The 16,095-nt window shown below is 36.7% G+C and overlaps 1 protein-coding gene across 1 annotated transcript in view; it reads left to right on the top strand.

Annotated features, from left to right (window-relative positions):
- XRCC5 (X-ray repair cross complementing 5) overlaps nt 1–15,350 on the top strand; it is a 53,873-nt gene extending 38,523 nt beyond the window's left edge. The window contains exons 17-21 of the mRNA XM_059476333.1: nt 6,018–6,127; nt 6,615–6,711; nt 8,743–8,810; nt 13,403–13,474; nt 14,271–15,350. Coding sequence (XP_059332316.1) covers nt 6,018–6,127; nt 6,615–6,711; nt 8,743–8,810; nt 13,403–13,474; nt 14,271–14,285 — 362 coding nt within the window. The 3' untranslated portion in view covers nt 14,286–15,350. The remainder of the gene's footprint in view (nt 1–6,017; nt 6,128–6,614; nt 6,712–8,742; nt 8,811–13,402; nt 13,475–14,270) is intronic.
- Nucleotides 15,351–16,095: the final 745 nt, after the last annotated feature.

Genomic DNA, 16,095 nt, shown 5'->3' with positions numbered 1-16,095 from the left:
GATAACTGCAGTACATGGTTGGAAGGTTCTGAAATTTTGAGCAATTTGCTTTTATTCTTTGTGATCTGCTCTGTAATGATAAGGTGTAGTTAAACAGAATGCAGTGCAGTCACCCATTTAAAGGAGAGAGAGAAGCCACTATAAATAAAAACATACTTTGCATATTATCTTTTTTCTTTTAGGTAATCCTTTTTGTGCTTCAGAGCCTTTTAGGTAGCTTAACACATTGAACATTGCAGGCATGTTTTTAATGGATTGCTATATTGCACTTGGTTATGTAAATAGTAAATTGTGCCTTAAAACTATTCAGTGGTTCTAAGGGATTTTTTGGTATAATTTTGTCATTTAATGATGAATTTTTTCCCTCTGCTAGAACGTAAGAAACATAAAATTTCTTTGCAGAAAAGGATAATCTGTGGGATTCAAACACTTATTTGTAAAAAGGGTAGCATTTTATGTGTCAGGATGCAGACAGGAGAACTGCTAAGTTGCATTCTGCTTTTCTTTCTTGTATTAAAAAACATCTGCTACAGTCTTCCTAACTGAATAGGGCTTACATTCAACTTTTAAAATAACAGCAATCCTTTCATTGGGAGGAGAAAGACCTTTCAACTGTTTGATTGGAGGTGGGTTGTTTTTTAGTATATAGAGAAGTTGTAGCAGTAGGAAGAGTTGTACTTTAAATAGTGACACTACAGTTGCTTTTTAATTCAGCTGCAGGTTAATGGCACACCCACACCAAAATTATAAAGGTAGCAGTACCAGAGGATGGCAATGTGATTATTTTTCTTCTGAAACAGCTTGTAGGAAGTCCTGATGGTATATTTATCACTGAAAATAGGTACCAGTATATTTCCTGCAGTGCCCTCACTGGGATGCATTAATCAGGGTTTGTACCTTTCATAGCAGAAGTCTTAAGTGGAAGCTAGTCCGTATCTGATGCTGTGTGACATCTTTGCCACTAATCCCTAAATAATATCTGCAGAAAATCAAAGATTTTCAGATTGGTAAGGGTCTTAGAGACAGGTTTTCTGGACTGGCAGCTCAATTCCTGAAACAATAATCAACTTTGAATTTACCTGAAAACTGTGTCTCTTATTAGTAGGGAGCTGCTTAAGGGTTACATGGTGAGATTTGTTTGATGGTTTCAGCTTACTGGTTAATGCTGATGCTCATGTAACTAGAATTGTGTTCCCCTCTAGACATCCTTTCTTATTTGCATTCATGGCCAGAGAAATGTCATGTTATGCAGGTCTTATTTTGAGCAAGTCACAAGTGTAGAGTCATCACAAAGAGATGTCCCCTGATAACAGCTTCTGACGTTTTTGTCAATGACTGCACATAAAATAGATTAGTTTACCTGAGTAGAATCTAATTGTTGCTCCCAAGTGTGTACAATGAGTTTCTTCATTGCTGTGGCTTCAGAGAAGGCTTCAGAAAATGCAGTCAGTGCTTGCCATCTTTGTAATACCAAAGGAGTAGCCATGTAGTGCCAGTTCATCCTCCTGTTTGAAGGTTTCCATCCATGTCTGCATCTCTGGAAAGCAGATCATGTCTGATGTGTTGTGTTGTATTTTCATAGGCTTCTGTATCAGATAGAATCAGGGGAGTAGAAAAAGGTATTGACACATGCACAGTATTTTCTTTGATTTGTAAATTTGTAAAATTTGTAAATTTGTAAATGTGTGAGTTTATAGGCCACATTTCATTGCATCTTACAGTACTCCTGTCTGAGAACGTGATGTCAAAATAGCTTTTTTTTATTTGCTGAGTTTCAGCTGGGAGAGAAATCTGCATGTCCAGAGACAAATTGCACTAAGCTCTCATTTCTGTATTTTAGTAAATTAGTTAATATTTTTTTCCTAGGCATTTCTAGAAAAATATAGCTGAAGGAATCAGTAACTGAATGTGAACAAGGATGATATTTTATTGCAAGATTTTCTGTAGAAATAAGTATAGGTAATTACCTTTCTGGAGCTAAGATAGTTTTTTAAAAAGCTAATACTTCATGCAATTATTTGCTGGCAGGTTTTTGCAGTTTGTCTGCATTTTTATCTTACTGGATGTTTTTGTATATTTCAGAGACTATTCATGCTCTACTGCTAGGCAGGGCAGATGCAATGAGTGGTTTGATGAAAATGATTCAGTCATTAGAAGGCTTTTTGCAAACCAAATACTTGAGTATATAGAATCACTTTGAAGTTTTCTGTATATCTGCTTCACAGAGAAGATGAAGCCAGGTTTGTCTTTGAAGGGCATAGCGATTGGGTGAGATTCAGAGCTCTGAGCTGCAGCAAACAGAATATGAATTAGATGTTATGGGGAAAAAGATAATAAAGATCACAATGATGGGGCTCACATAGAAAGAGGGACCCATGAGAACTTGGAGACTCTCCATCTTTGGAGTTACACAGAACTCAAGTCTGTGGAGCACTGAGGCACCTGTTCCACAGTGCACCCTGGTTTTAGCAGGGATTTGGGTCATATGTCCTTCAGATGTCCAGCCTCAATCATTCTGACCCATACTCACAGGACATTCAGAGACACCATTTCAAAACTGAACAGGACCTCATAGGGTACTGGATTCATTCAGCAGCCAACAGCTCTTGGTCTTAAAATTCTTATTTCTTGGCTTAAAGATGAAGGAGGTCCTTAAAAATTAGTACAGTTTTCAGTTCAGAATTTCTTTCTTCTTTTCAGTTCTAGAAAGATTTTATAGAGTATTTTTTAAATGAATTATCAGGTGATTTCACTGATTTGTCAGTTTAGGCACTGTCCATGAATACAAATCATTACCACCAGCAGCACATGAATCAGAAGATTAGAAAAAAGACTCCTGTTGTTAAAGGAAGAAATTTTTTTTAACCTGATTTCTTTTTTGGGGGGGCGGGGGGAGGGGAATCCCCAAGGAATCAAGCTTGGACTGTAATAATAGACAGTTTTGGTATTATTATTGTGTAATTTGATTGGTATAGTAATCAAGACCAAGAGCTGAACTGAACAAACATGAAAATTTAACTGCACTTCTGTACTGTAGCTGTTCAGAGATAACAAGTGAATATAATTGTTCATGGCATATTTCACAAAAAATGACAGCACTAGTGAATGTATTTTGGAGTAGCAAATGTATCTGAATGCCAGAGGGGAAGGGATTAAATTCTGCTAGAACTAAAAGATCTATTCTGGGATTTTTTTTTTTCCCCTGCAGTTCTCTAACCCTTAATAACTATATTTGTTATCTAACCAGTGAGGTACAGTAGAAAGAGGGAAGAGGAGATTAAAGTTTCTTGGGATGTTCTGCAGAATGTGGTGGTTATTAGGAGTGCTGGAAATTCCAGTTAATGCGAAATGTAGAAGTCTCTTGTTTGTTCACTTCCTTAAATGTGTGTGGAGTGAGGGAAATTGAGAAGGAAGAAAAAAGTTACAATTACACAGGAGTAGATGAATGGGCTGTCAGTTTGTAACTCAAGGGACTACTCCACAAAACATCAATGCCTGAGATTTGTCTGGGACACATCAGAGTTAATGCTTATCACAGCTTAGTTAAAAAGATAGCTTTATGCAGAACACGCTTTGCTCCAAAAACAGGGACATCTATTTTTGCTGCATCCAGACCCAAAGATTCAGACTAATGAAAAGGCAGCAGGAAATCAACGAAGTTCTCAGATTAGAAGTCTAAAGGAACAGCAACCACTTCAAGAATTTCCTGCTATAATCCTTATCTTCTGTCTTTAATATTACTTTTGGTCCCCTGAAATAATTTGGTAATCTAATCAGAACATAGGATTTTTTGTCTGTTTTAGATTCACCCTTCATTGGCCTATCATTTAAGGGAAACCCAATGGACAAAATCAAGTTTTTAGCCAAGCTACTTCAGGATGTTAGAGGAATGTGACTTTAAATTCTGTTGCCATGTAACCTGTTTGCTGCCTATATTATGGACTCTCAGTGCCTGGTAAAACATTGCAGGTTTCCTTTGGTTCCTTACAACAGATTTCAAAAGGAGGCATCTCATAGTCAGTAGCAAGAAAGTCTTTTCTTCTGATGGCTGCCAGGGCAATCAAATGGAAAGGGATTTAAAAAAAATTAAATGCGAAAGAAGTAGTAGAGTGTCTGATAGTTTCAAACAGTATGCTGGAATCTTTCTGACAATGAAGACTTTTATTGCACCCTTTTAGTGCCTGGGGTTTTAATTTAACACATCAATGAGAAGGCAGTGTTTAAAAAAAACACCACCACCACTGAAAACACCAGCAGGACTTGCTTTTATTAGTGCAATTCATAAGAAATTAGAACATTTAATGAGAAAATCATTAACCATGAAAAAAATGGACTGACTTAACTTGGGAAGCTTAAGTAGTTAGACTTCAATTTAGTTTGTCAGCTACTGGTGAAATAAATAGAGAGTGAGCTGATTACCTCTGGCACAGTAGGCACTTCAGCACACTTTCTTGTGCTGTAACTGCTGTTGGGCACAACCATTATCTGCCTCCTTTTCTAGAAACTGTCAAAACCTAGTGGGAGAATATCAAACATGCCTTGTTTCACACTATGCAGAGATATTGTCCTTCAGATTCAGTTCAATTAGGCATTTTATAGAAAATTATGTAACAGCTGGTGCTGTGCATACTCGTAAGAGCAGAGAGGAACACAGTACTTAAACAATGTCTCCTTCTTAGTGTGCTTACTTCTTGTTTCTTCCACCACTCTGGCAGGTGATTTTCTTTGTTGATGCTTCCATAGCTGAGATTCTTGAAGTGATGTCTATGCCCATAACATTTGGAGCTGGGAAAGGCTATAAATCAGTGGAAAGGTTCTGCTAATCCACTGACTGGTCATTAACAGTACAAGAACAGGACAGGCAGATGCTGGAAAGCTTTCTGCTTTGGTCAGAAAGCTTTCCTGAATCTTCTTCCTCAATGGCAACAACACTGGTAATCTCCCTTCATAGACATCCTCTTTTAAGAATTCTGAGAATTTGTTCATTTTTTCAGTTGTTAAAACTTAACCCCTTTACCAAAGGCTGATTTAACTGCTGGTGTGTGTTTCAAAAGATCCTGTTTTATTGTTTGTTCTTAACTCAAGCCTTGACTCTTGTTTTGAGAGAGGTAGGACACTATCAACTCCCTATTCATTCTTTTCACAATGCTTCTGAGTTTATAGATCACTGTTGTATCCTCCTCATGCTTGTTTTTTTCCTGGCTGAGGTGTTTTGTCAGAGGGTAAAACTGGACAGTTCCTTAACTGTAAGTAAACATGAAGAGAAAGTAAATGACTAAAAACTAGCAGAAATTAGTTGGGATTAGCAGAGCTCTTGGGTGGCATTTCTCTTGTCTGTTTGCAGTGGTTTACAGCTACCTACATTTAGGAGCTCAACAGTAAGGGTAAAACTGGTGTTCCCCTTCTTGTTGGTACAGGTCTCACTATTTAACTCTGCTTCTTTCTGTCAGGCATGCACAGTTTATAATCTCTATAATCATAAACCTCTTTGCTCTGATGAAAAATTATTAAACTGCCTGTACAAGAGACAAGACATACCCTGATGTCAATAACAGCAAGGTCTTTTAACTGCAGTCACCCTACACCTGTTGGTTTGACATTATTACACCTTTCTCATAAATTTAATGCTTTCATTGAAATATGCATTGATTGCAAAGGATGTTGAGGGGATACACTTGTATTGTAGAACATCAAACCTCCCTAAGCTTTAAGATTCCAAATTTTTATCAAACAAGTTATGCCTCTGCTTTTTTTTCTTGGCTTTCAGGGAAAAGTATGTCTTGGACATGCTTGAGGTTCTTCTTAGTATATCTGGCTTTTCCAGAGAGGCTGAAATTATTGTCACTAGCTTATATAACAATTATCAACTTGCATAGCTTGAGGCACTGTGGGTATGATTAACTACTTAGGTGCCTGTGGAGTAGAAAAAGAGAGATGTAAAAGAAAAGTTGGATTTTTTTCCTTGAAAGTGTGCATTCTTTTGTTTATTTATCACTTTATTTCTCCTTGTCTTCCAGTGAGTCAGCAGTTGAAAAACCGCATTGATCAGTTCTTGGAAAACAAAGGTTCCCAGTACTACATGAAAGGGATCGACTGTATCAGAGCTTTTAGAGAGGAGGCCGTGAAGGTAATGTCAATGTGTGAATACTCTTACCTCTTTCAAATTAGAGGCATGATGGGCCTATTTGCTTGATAATGTATTGCTGCAGCAAAGAGAATTTAACTTTAAATATGTTTCAAATTTTAGAAATAGAGTTGCATTTTATGAGGTTTTTTGTTGTTACTGGAATGGGGACTAGCCTCTCTGGTATTACTTGCTGTTGTTTGTTTTTATTTAAACATAGAACTGAAGGCCTATGACCTGATGCTCGTGCTAGTTAAAAGTACAGTACTACAATTTTCTTCTTCAACAAAGCTAGTTACAAGCAAGTCTTTCTAGTTTTCTGAGAGGTGCTTTTTGTGGCTCACCATTCCTTAGAACTCACAGTTTTAATAGATATAAAACCCAAATTCTTTAGAGACTTTTGTGTTCACCATGTTAAATGACTTAATGAAGAATTAAGCTTGCTTTAATAGTTCTTGCTTACAGTTGCTGTTACATTTTTTTTTTTCAGCTGTCCAAGGTGCAGTGCTTTAATGACTTTCTGCAGGCACTGAAATCAAAGTTGGAAGATAAAGCCTTATCTGATTTCTGGGAGATCATGGTACAAGGTAGGATGGCATTAAAAAAAAAACTAGGCAATTTCTACCTGTATTGCATTTATCCATTAAGTAAGAAAACTTCATTAGCAGTGGGGCACTTAAACTAACCCCACTGCAGCATTTTGATATGCTTAATTCCTGCAGCTATTAAAAAAAAAAAAAACTTTCATGTTTTGTAGCTTCCTTTCCTTTTCTGCACTAATAGTTTTATATCAGCATTATTCATAATGCATTGCCAAGTCTTGTTGAAATGGTAAATTAATTGTAGAAGAAGAGACAAATTAAATGTTATGGGGTAAGGAGAAGAAGACACAATTTCAGCTGAATTTCAGAATAAATGGAAAAAACTCATGCAGTACAGCTATAAAAAGATTCTTGCAGTTTAAGCTTCTAAAAAGTCACAGATAGCATTGAAATGTGTCACTGATCATTTTGTATTTAAGTAACCTGAAGGACAGAATATGTGATAATATGACATCTACCTATGATTAAACTGGGAGATACAAGGCAGTGCCATTCTAAAAGACATTCAGAGACTACACAAGTGATAAATAAAGGAACATTTTCACAAATAGAAAATGTAGCAGACTAAAAAAAAATCTTTTACCTCATAGTCTTGTTTTTAATTGGAACCAATGCTAAGGACATCTGTTAAATGCCCAGCTGTATCTCTTAAGGGTGCATGCTATAAAATGCAGTGATGTGATTTTGTGTAGTACCATTCAAAGTGATGAACTCCAGACATGCTGTAATGTCTGCTTTGTCCAGTTTTGAATTACAGGATGGGAATTTGCTTAGCAATGTGAAAAAAACAGCACAGGACAACACTGACAAGAACATTATATTCAGTAGTGCTGTAGGGGACCTTCTCTGTATAAATTTGGAAAAAGAAACCAATAAACTTTGAAAGTAGCAAACTTGGATCTTTCAAAGCCATGAATAACTTTTAGTTAGTATAAATCAGAGTTTTTGACAAACTGAAGTATGTTTTTGAGGAAAAAAATCAACCAAACAAACAAATACAAAGAGAGATGATATTTTCATACAGCGTAGATTATCTTCCTTTGAGGACATGGTGAAATGAAATCTTGATGCTTAATGCATAATCTGGCTGCTCTCAGTAGGCAGCTGAAATTGCTTTTTACTTGCTGCTAATAAGAGCAGGAGTTCTGTCTTCTCTTATTCTTGCCACATGACCCATCCCCTCTTTTCTACCAAGTGTGGTGTGCATTGGGTCTTGTCATGAGTGACTGCCATCGCCAAAAGAAGGTGGATGTGAGTTAATGAGTTAGTGGCTCAGAAGAAAGGCAGAGCTGTTTGACAAATTCCTTTGTTCATGAAACCCTGCCATGTGGTTCTGTGGGCACATGAAGGTGATTCTACACTTACACTGCTGCTGAAATTTTTATGAATCTCCTATTCTTTGCTCTCACACCCAGAGCTGCTTATTCAGGCACAAGCATTTGTATGGTCAAGTGATGAACTAGACTGGGAAAACTGTTGGGGTCAAAATAAATGGAGATTTTTTTGGAAGGTTTTTGTTTGGAGGGGTGGGACATCACTGCACAGTGTGGTGCTGCTGGCACAACGAAGGAGCAAAGTGGGGCAGGATCAGCACTTTGGTAGTCAGACTAGATAATCACAGCACAAGTGTCTGAATCCCAAGAGTTAATTTTTTCTGGGGACCTAAGAGCATGCTGTGAATGACTAAAAGTGCAATTTCTAATAGATTTTCAGCATTTTGTCTGTGAACTATGATTTCAGTGTCTCATTAGTTTGATTGTCACAATATTAGCAGTTTCCTAAATGGATACTTCCACAAGCTTATGAATATGCTCATTAATTTATTTTTATATCATATTTTATATCATAGTTGACTCATTTATGCAAGTCACATTTTCCTTTGAGTGATACTCTTTTTTTTGCTGGTGATGATGACACATCCAGAAGTCGAAATGTGGAACATTTTTTTCACTTCTAACATTAGGTGAATTTTTGGGAAGCCTTCTAATGATATTTTATGTTTTGGTTTTTTTTCAGAAAGGATTTCTTTGATCACTAAAGATGAAGCGGAAGGAAGTTTGGTGACAGGTGAAGAGGCTGAGAAGGTATCATTTTTTTAATAAGCATCTGTTTGTATAGAGCTCTTGCTGTGGAACTGAAGAGTTTCTCATGTGGATAAATCTTCAGCTGAATGAAATAAGATCCATATGAAGAAATAAGAATGTTAATTTGCCACACAATTGAAACTTCTGCATTTCAGAGCAAAATTACTTTAGCATGTACAAGTTTTAATGTAATTGGTCTTTAAAAAGTAGCATGTATTGAAATGATCTGAAAATATACTCTACAAAGAGTAGGAACTTCAGCAACTCAGTGTAGTGGAACAGCAGAGTGCTATTTACATATATAAGATCACTATTTGAACTTCACAGAAAGAAATATGTTCTCACTGGTAGCACAAGTTCAAAAATCTGATACTTTTTAAAAAGGTTTTGTGAACTCCAGCAATTCAAGTTGTTGTGGCTAATTTTCACCATACATGCAGTGATACCAATATTTTCCCTTTGTGTAGCTTTTGTGGATGGGTGGGCATTATACATAATGCTAGGGGTATTATTGGTGACCATATTAGATCCTTTGGAAATGGGAGTTTTGGACTATTTACAGATATAATTTCTACAGATATGTAGCATTTTAGTAACTACAGTGATGAAAGAAGGATGTCCCAGTTACAAAGGACTGAATTGTAACAGGGAGAATGGTGCCTTCTCTTTGAAGGGAAGCAAAATTCAGAGCTGCTGTCAAAAATGATATTTGTGTGGAGAGGATAAGATGGATGTTTTTGTATCAGGCTGCTAGTTTAGGAGATAGGTCCTTGTATCACAGACCCCCCTGAAGGTGACACTGTGTCCAAAATCACCGTTTTGCAGAGAAGTAGCTTTTATAGAAGATGCCACATTGATTTTTGCAGCTTCCAGGCCTTCCATAAGCAATAGGCAGAAATGGGTAGAAGTAGGTTCTCTATGATTTAGTTAGTGAGTAGAAAAAGGTTGTATTTTAGAAACTGCTTTTTTCATCTGTAACAATTTATCTCAAGGAGAAGAAGGCACAGAAATGTCATGAAAATTAAAAGCTAACAAACTAGAAGTCCAGAAAGCTGAGCACATGTGCAGGATACAAATGACAGAGTATGGTGATTTTTCTAGACATGAAGGACCTACTGGCTATTTATCATTACACATAAAGGTATAGAGCAACTTTTCCCCCAGTGGTGGTTTTAAAGAGTATCAGCCTTTTTTATCTACATCAAGTGCCATGAAATTACTTGGAAACTTCCTAAGACAATATTGTTCTTGAGAACTGTACTTTCTAGTCTGAAACTACCACTGATGCTCAAAAAATGTGCTAATGCTGTGTGAAATAGCCACTGTTCCTTAAGGAAATCTCTGTTAACCACAAAGACCTTGCAGCATACCATTGTCTTCCCTGTGAGCTTGTGGTGGCTGAAAAATACTGTGCCTGCATGGGAATGCAGCACAAATGAGAGAGTATCAAGGACTGGATTCACAGCTGCCAGGCTAAGCTGGAGAAGGCATTTATAGGCTGACTGCAAATTTACATTTCTGTTTACCATCATCCTGCAATCACCATATATTGCAATACAGAAACTATTTTGTGACTGAAGGTCATTTTGTGATTGATTGAAGCTCATACAATAGCTGTATTTTCCCATTAAATTGGAGGAATACAAGATATTGCATGAAATCAGTTTTGCAGCAGAGTTCTCTAAGATGGCAGTTACCTTAACTACCAGAGTAATTGGATTGCATCTCTTTGCTAGCTAAGCAGTTGGCAATTCCAGATACTCACTAGATAACCATCTCCCCACACACTGTCCAGATCCAAACCCAGAACTCTAATTCCCATTGGCTGTTAAGGGCTCATATGACTTTTTCATTAAGGAACTGCAGGACTGTGTATTCTTGGAGTAAGATCTGCAGGGATAGAATATTTTATCTTGGTATTGTGGAGCTGGTATAATATCTAGTCCTCTTTGGTCCAGTTAAACCCTGCCACAATTTTCCTGTCTGATACAAAGCCAGCATTTTCCTAGGTCTACAGCAGATTGCAAAAGTGGTTCATTTATTTTTTGTACTGAAGGCGATACCCTTCATTTAAGGGTTATATTGGATTTTTTCAAATACCTCCCAGCAGAGTAAGATGCAAGTTTTCTTCACCTCTGTAGAGGTTATGTGCAAGCCTGTAGGTCGTGGGGTTGTCTCTCAGTGTTGTCCTTTGTGTCACAAAAGCCCTTTCTCTTGTGTGCTGTTTACTAGCTGCTAGTAGTTTCAAGACTGTTTTGTCTGTAAGATTACAGGTTTTTTAGGGTTGTTGTCTGCAGGAAAAAGGAAGACTTACCAGGCTGCTTATTAGACAGGTCAAACTTTCCTTTTTCCTTTTGCTTGAGGTAGGTTATGCATGCATATTTTCCTATCACTAGAATTTTTTTTTTCCTGTAATAGTGGAGATACTCTTTTTAGAGCATGAGGATGGTAGGTTAAAAGAGCAGAAATGTCAAGTGCTTTTTCTGGTTGCTTTGGGGAAGATAATGGATTTCAGCACAGCTATTATATGTAATTTGCTTTTGCATAAATGTAAAACAGGTTTTTAGAAAAAAACCCCTGCTTTGGATGTTCAGCATTTGATGGAAACTTCAGATTTCAATTTACTGCAAATCTTCATTGTACATTTCTCTGGCTTTTAGCTTCCTTTGCATAATTTAGCACGAGAAAGCTGATTGTAAAATTTTTAAAAAATGTGCTACTTCCAGAAATACCAATTGACTCTTAATTAAATGTGAAAAAAGGAAATTTGATCTGGCACAAAAAGCCTTTCAGAGCTGACAAATGTCATTAGCTTTTAGTTTCATAGTATGTGCTTTATATTACTACTAGATTAAGAACTCTTCCAACAAAAAAGATAAACAGACGTACACCATCCTGAAATTCTAATTCCTTCTGTCACATTCCCTGCCTTTCTTTTTTTTTTCAGCTACAGAATCTCTGATAAGTTAAACTCAGCAGGTTAGAACATGAATGTTGTCTGTGGAGTGAGATTTCTATGTTTCTCTTGGATGTTGCTGCTTAGGATGTAGGAAAGTTCTGACCTTTGGTCACTGGGGTTCTAGAGAAGGATCAGAATATTTTATTTATTAAAATAATGTTTAAACTTTTCACACTAGAAATGTGTGGTCTCAGAGATTGGTGATGTTGATAGGGATCCCATGGCCTCTTACACAACCTCTCTGGCTGACACAGTTGAAGTCCCCAGCTGAACAGCAGCTCCCTTTTAGGAGCACAAAAGAGTTATCTAAGCAGGTATTTATAGCCTGTTTAATGTGGCTATTTTCTACTTAGCTGTTCTCTTTCATCATCTGGAGTTATAGTGAAGTTGTTTCTGACTTAAGGATGACAGGACTCCAAGTCTGGGAATGTGGCTTTTCCTCAATAGCTTCATGCCTATGTTTTCTTGGGGGACAGGGTTGTTTCTAGCTCTGTATACTTGTTCTGGTGCATTTTAATAATAAGAAAAAAAAAGATTTTATATTAAGGATATTGATAAAAAGGTAGTAACTAGGATTTGTAGACAACTGGATGCTTTTTTTAAGTAAGAGTTAAGTATTGCCATTTTTCCCTACCATTTTAATGTTTTGGGTTTTTTTAGGCTAAGAGAAAAATCTGTGAAATAATTTTGGAGATGGTTGTACTCCAGATATTGTCTGTATGTTTGATTTCAGTTTTTATAGTATCTGAGCAACTTACCTTTCTCTTCTGTTTATGAATGTCATGCTTTAAGTGAAGGGCATATGGTGAGTTGTATCAGCAGCTACAGCAATGTAATTTTACATAATGGTTTTCCATTTTTAAGACTGGCATTCTAACCATCTTGCATGTTAGAGGGTTTTTTATTTTATTCATATCTTTGTTCATTTGGTAAATGTTAATTGAATTAAATGGGGACACTTAAAAATTCAACACAAAACTAGAATGCTATGTGTAGGAAATGTCTCAAAGAAGCCATTGGTCACCCTCATGTATGTACTCATATCATTGGGAGTCAGGGATTTTGTTATCCCTAAGCATTTTGTACCTACACACAATATTTTTGAAGAACATAAACCTGGTCAAACTGAAATGGATAAAATTTCCATCTAATCCAGAATCCCATCTGACAGTGAACAAAAAAGGATGGGTAGAGAAAAAATGTACAGTCCTAGACTGCAGCCACTGATGTCTCAAAAACTTCTTGTGCCTGAAGTTGTTTCTGTGGACTTAGTAGACTTCAAATGATTTCTCTTCTATGCATCTTTCTTATCTCCCCCTGAGTCTAGGAAATAATATTTGCAGCATCCTTATCACAGGGTTCTCTACAGCCCTCTATATGTGTTGTCTCAAGAACCATGTCCTTATGTCTGGTTTTTGACACACTTCACCATAAAATCCTTTAAAAGCAAGTCTTACAAAGTTTTCTGTAGTTTAATATGGTTTTGGAGGGTGGAAACCAGAAACACTTCCTTCCTGATTTTTAATTTCAGCTGGCTTTGTTTTGATATTCAGAGGAGACATTCTGTTAACGTAACATTGAAGGCTCTCAGTTTTGTCAGTATCACATAATTTTTTTTTTTTTTTTTTTTTAGTTCTTGGCTCCAAAGGAACAGAAAAATGAAGCTCTGCCTCCTACAGATGAAGGTGGTGATGTTGATGATCTGGTGAGTACTATAAAGATGTGGTGTGGCTTCAGAATTAAGCTGTAAGTGAAAGGTGCAATGAGAGAGCCAAATGCTTCTTAAAGCAGTAGATATCAGAGTGCATGGCTTAGAAAACACCTAAGGAATTGAATCAGAAGAGCCACATGAAATTACTTACTTGCTATTGTAAGACTTAGGCAGGTGTGTAATTTCATGATGGCAAATACTGTGTGATGTAGTAACATAGGTATTTACAGGGGTGAAATGTGTCCTCTAATATGCTTCAAAAGAGCCAGTGAGGCACTCATTTAAAAGTGGATTGGTATAATTTACTATAATAGCTTTTTAAAAGGTTTGTAGATCTTGAACTGCTATTTATGTGGGTTGAAAACTCAAACATTTTTAAAAAGATGTTTTGATCTTTTGAATTAAATTTCTCTATATAGGCTTGCTGAAATTCAAGGATATCAGTTTTTTTAATAAATATTTTAGCCATCTTTTACAGGCTGTCTCATTACAAATCTGTCTCCAAGGCTTCAGCTGATGGTGTAGATGGTTTTAAAGAAGCTTAGATAACAGACAGATCTCTACATTTGGACTGTACTTTTAAAAATCTATAAATTGCACAGATGATTATGTGAAGATGAGATTTTTCAGTTTGTTTTTGGACTTTATAGAAGATTAGTACTGAATTCTGTGCAATCTATTTATGTTACATGATAAGGATTTCCAAAATTGCCTGGTTTTCTTAGCACTAAACACATATAGGAAATTACTTCAGTGCTGCTTCTTTCAAATCTGTTTCTTCTGTTTGCAGCTGGACATGATGTGACCAGTGATATATGGTGACTGTAGAAGCAAAGTTTTGGAAGAGATGGCTCTGTGAGATGGGGCCCAAAAAAAGATCTTAATGAGAAGACAGTACATCCATCTTTATTTTTTCAAATGAGAACAGAAATCCCAGAAACGTTTCCAGCTGGTATAAATGGCATCTGACTTTCAAAACTAGAACAGAAGATTGAAATTGTCTGAAGTATTTGGGCAGTAATGGTACCTTTAAGGGATTTTTTTTTTCTTTTCTTTAGGACTGAATTTAGCTTGTCATTTGTATTGCTTTTAGCTGAACACTACTAAATTTAATGAGAATCTGCTCTGGTGCCTGAAATTCCTGTTGCATTGTGTGGGAAGAAAGACAGAAATGTCACAGCAAGGTTACCAGGTAGTACTGAATATTTAGTGGAGGTAACCCTATAGGTTTATTGTTACAGAAGTGAAAAAGTATCTTATTTTCATGCTTTAAAAAAACCAACCAACCAACTCAAATAAACACAAAACAAGATAGAGCAAAAAAACCAACAAAGCACCATGAAAAACACCACAAGAGGCTTGTGGGAAAAAATTCTAGGTCAGGGACTCACAAGTTAATAGTTTGAAATACACAACAGAATCTGAAGCACGCAGCAGAGCCAGGTGTGCTGATTTTGCCACACTGACCCCAGATCAGTAATTATGGTCTTCTCTGCACTACAGGTTCTCTATCCTGTCAGCTCAGCAGCAGCCCAAGGTCTCTGTCCCTTTCTGTGACACATTTTCCTGTTTCAGGGGCTGGTATTTTTGATTTTTTAGACTTGTAACTAGTATGGTTACTGTAGATGCTCCTGGTGCTGAAAGGAGAACGAATCAGTTCTGTGTCCATTCCATACACTGCTGGGAACTGCTCACCCAGAGCAGGAGAGTCCCTCAAGGCTGTACACTGACAGCTGGGATGGATAAGTGATAATAGTTAACACTGCTAACCAGGATGGAGTAATGTCTGCACAGAGCAATCCAAACTAGTGAAATACTGCTTAGAAAGAGACATTCAAGTCTGATTGCAGAGCTGAAGAGACAGTAATGACACCTTCACACATGCTTGTCTCTTAGAACCAGATTCATTCCTTTAAAAGCTGGTGCTTCATTATTATAAATGTATAAATGTACTGTGTAAAATGGTATTAAGATCACAAAAAAAAGGAAAAATAATGATCTGTAGTTGGAAAATGTTGTGGAATATTTGCACTTTATATTGGCCAACAGCTTTTATGTGGGAAATAGCAATTGTTTTTTGCCCCTACTTCCTTATACAGCAACCTATTTTCTCCTGTCTTACATCCTATCCTGACTAAGTGGAAAGCATTTCTCAAATGCAGATGGCAGGGAGCAAGTGATTTTTGCAGACCTTTATAGCTTTTGTATCACCAGAAGATATTTTTCTCAACTGTAAATAAGGATTATTTGATCAGTGATTTAAAGGCCAATATATGGAGTATGCTGGCTGAGGATTTCTTATACACTTTTTTTGTTTAATAAAAGTATTTTAAAGGTCAGGTTTTGTCTTCAGAGCCATGTTTGCTATAATCAGGTGACTACTTATGCAGTGCCTAAAGGAAACTATCAAAAACCCCTTTTCTGGGCCTACAATGCAAACACTGAATATCAAAATCCCTCCACAGAAGCAGAGTATACTTATCCTATTCTTTATGAACCCTAAACTTTGCAACACCCCAGTAAAGTAGTTTTTACTATATAGTATTGATGATGAGAAAATCTTGGGTCAAGACCACACAGAATATAGAACCTGGTGACCAGAATATGGAGTTACT

The sequence above is a fragment of the Ammospiza nelsoni genome, chromosome 7 (genome assembly GCF_027579445.1).
Source record: "Ammospiza nelsoni isolate bAmmNel1 chromosome 7, bAmmNel1.pri, whole genome shotgun sequence".
NCBI lineage: Eukaryota > Metazoa > Chordata > Aves > Passeriformes > Passerellidae > Ammospiza > Ammospiza nelsoni.
Note: the sequence above shows the minus strand (reverse complement) of the source record. Positions and strands in the feature narration are given on the sequence as shown.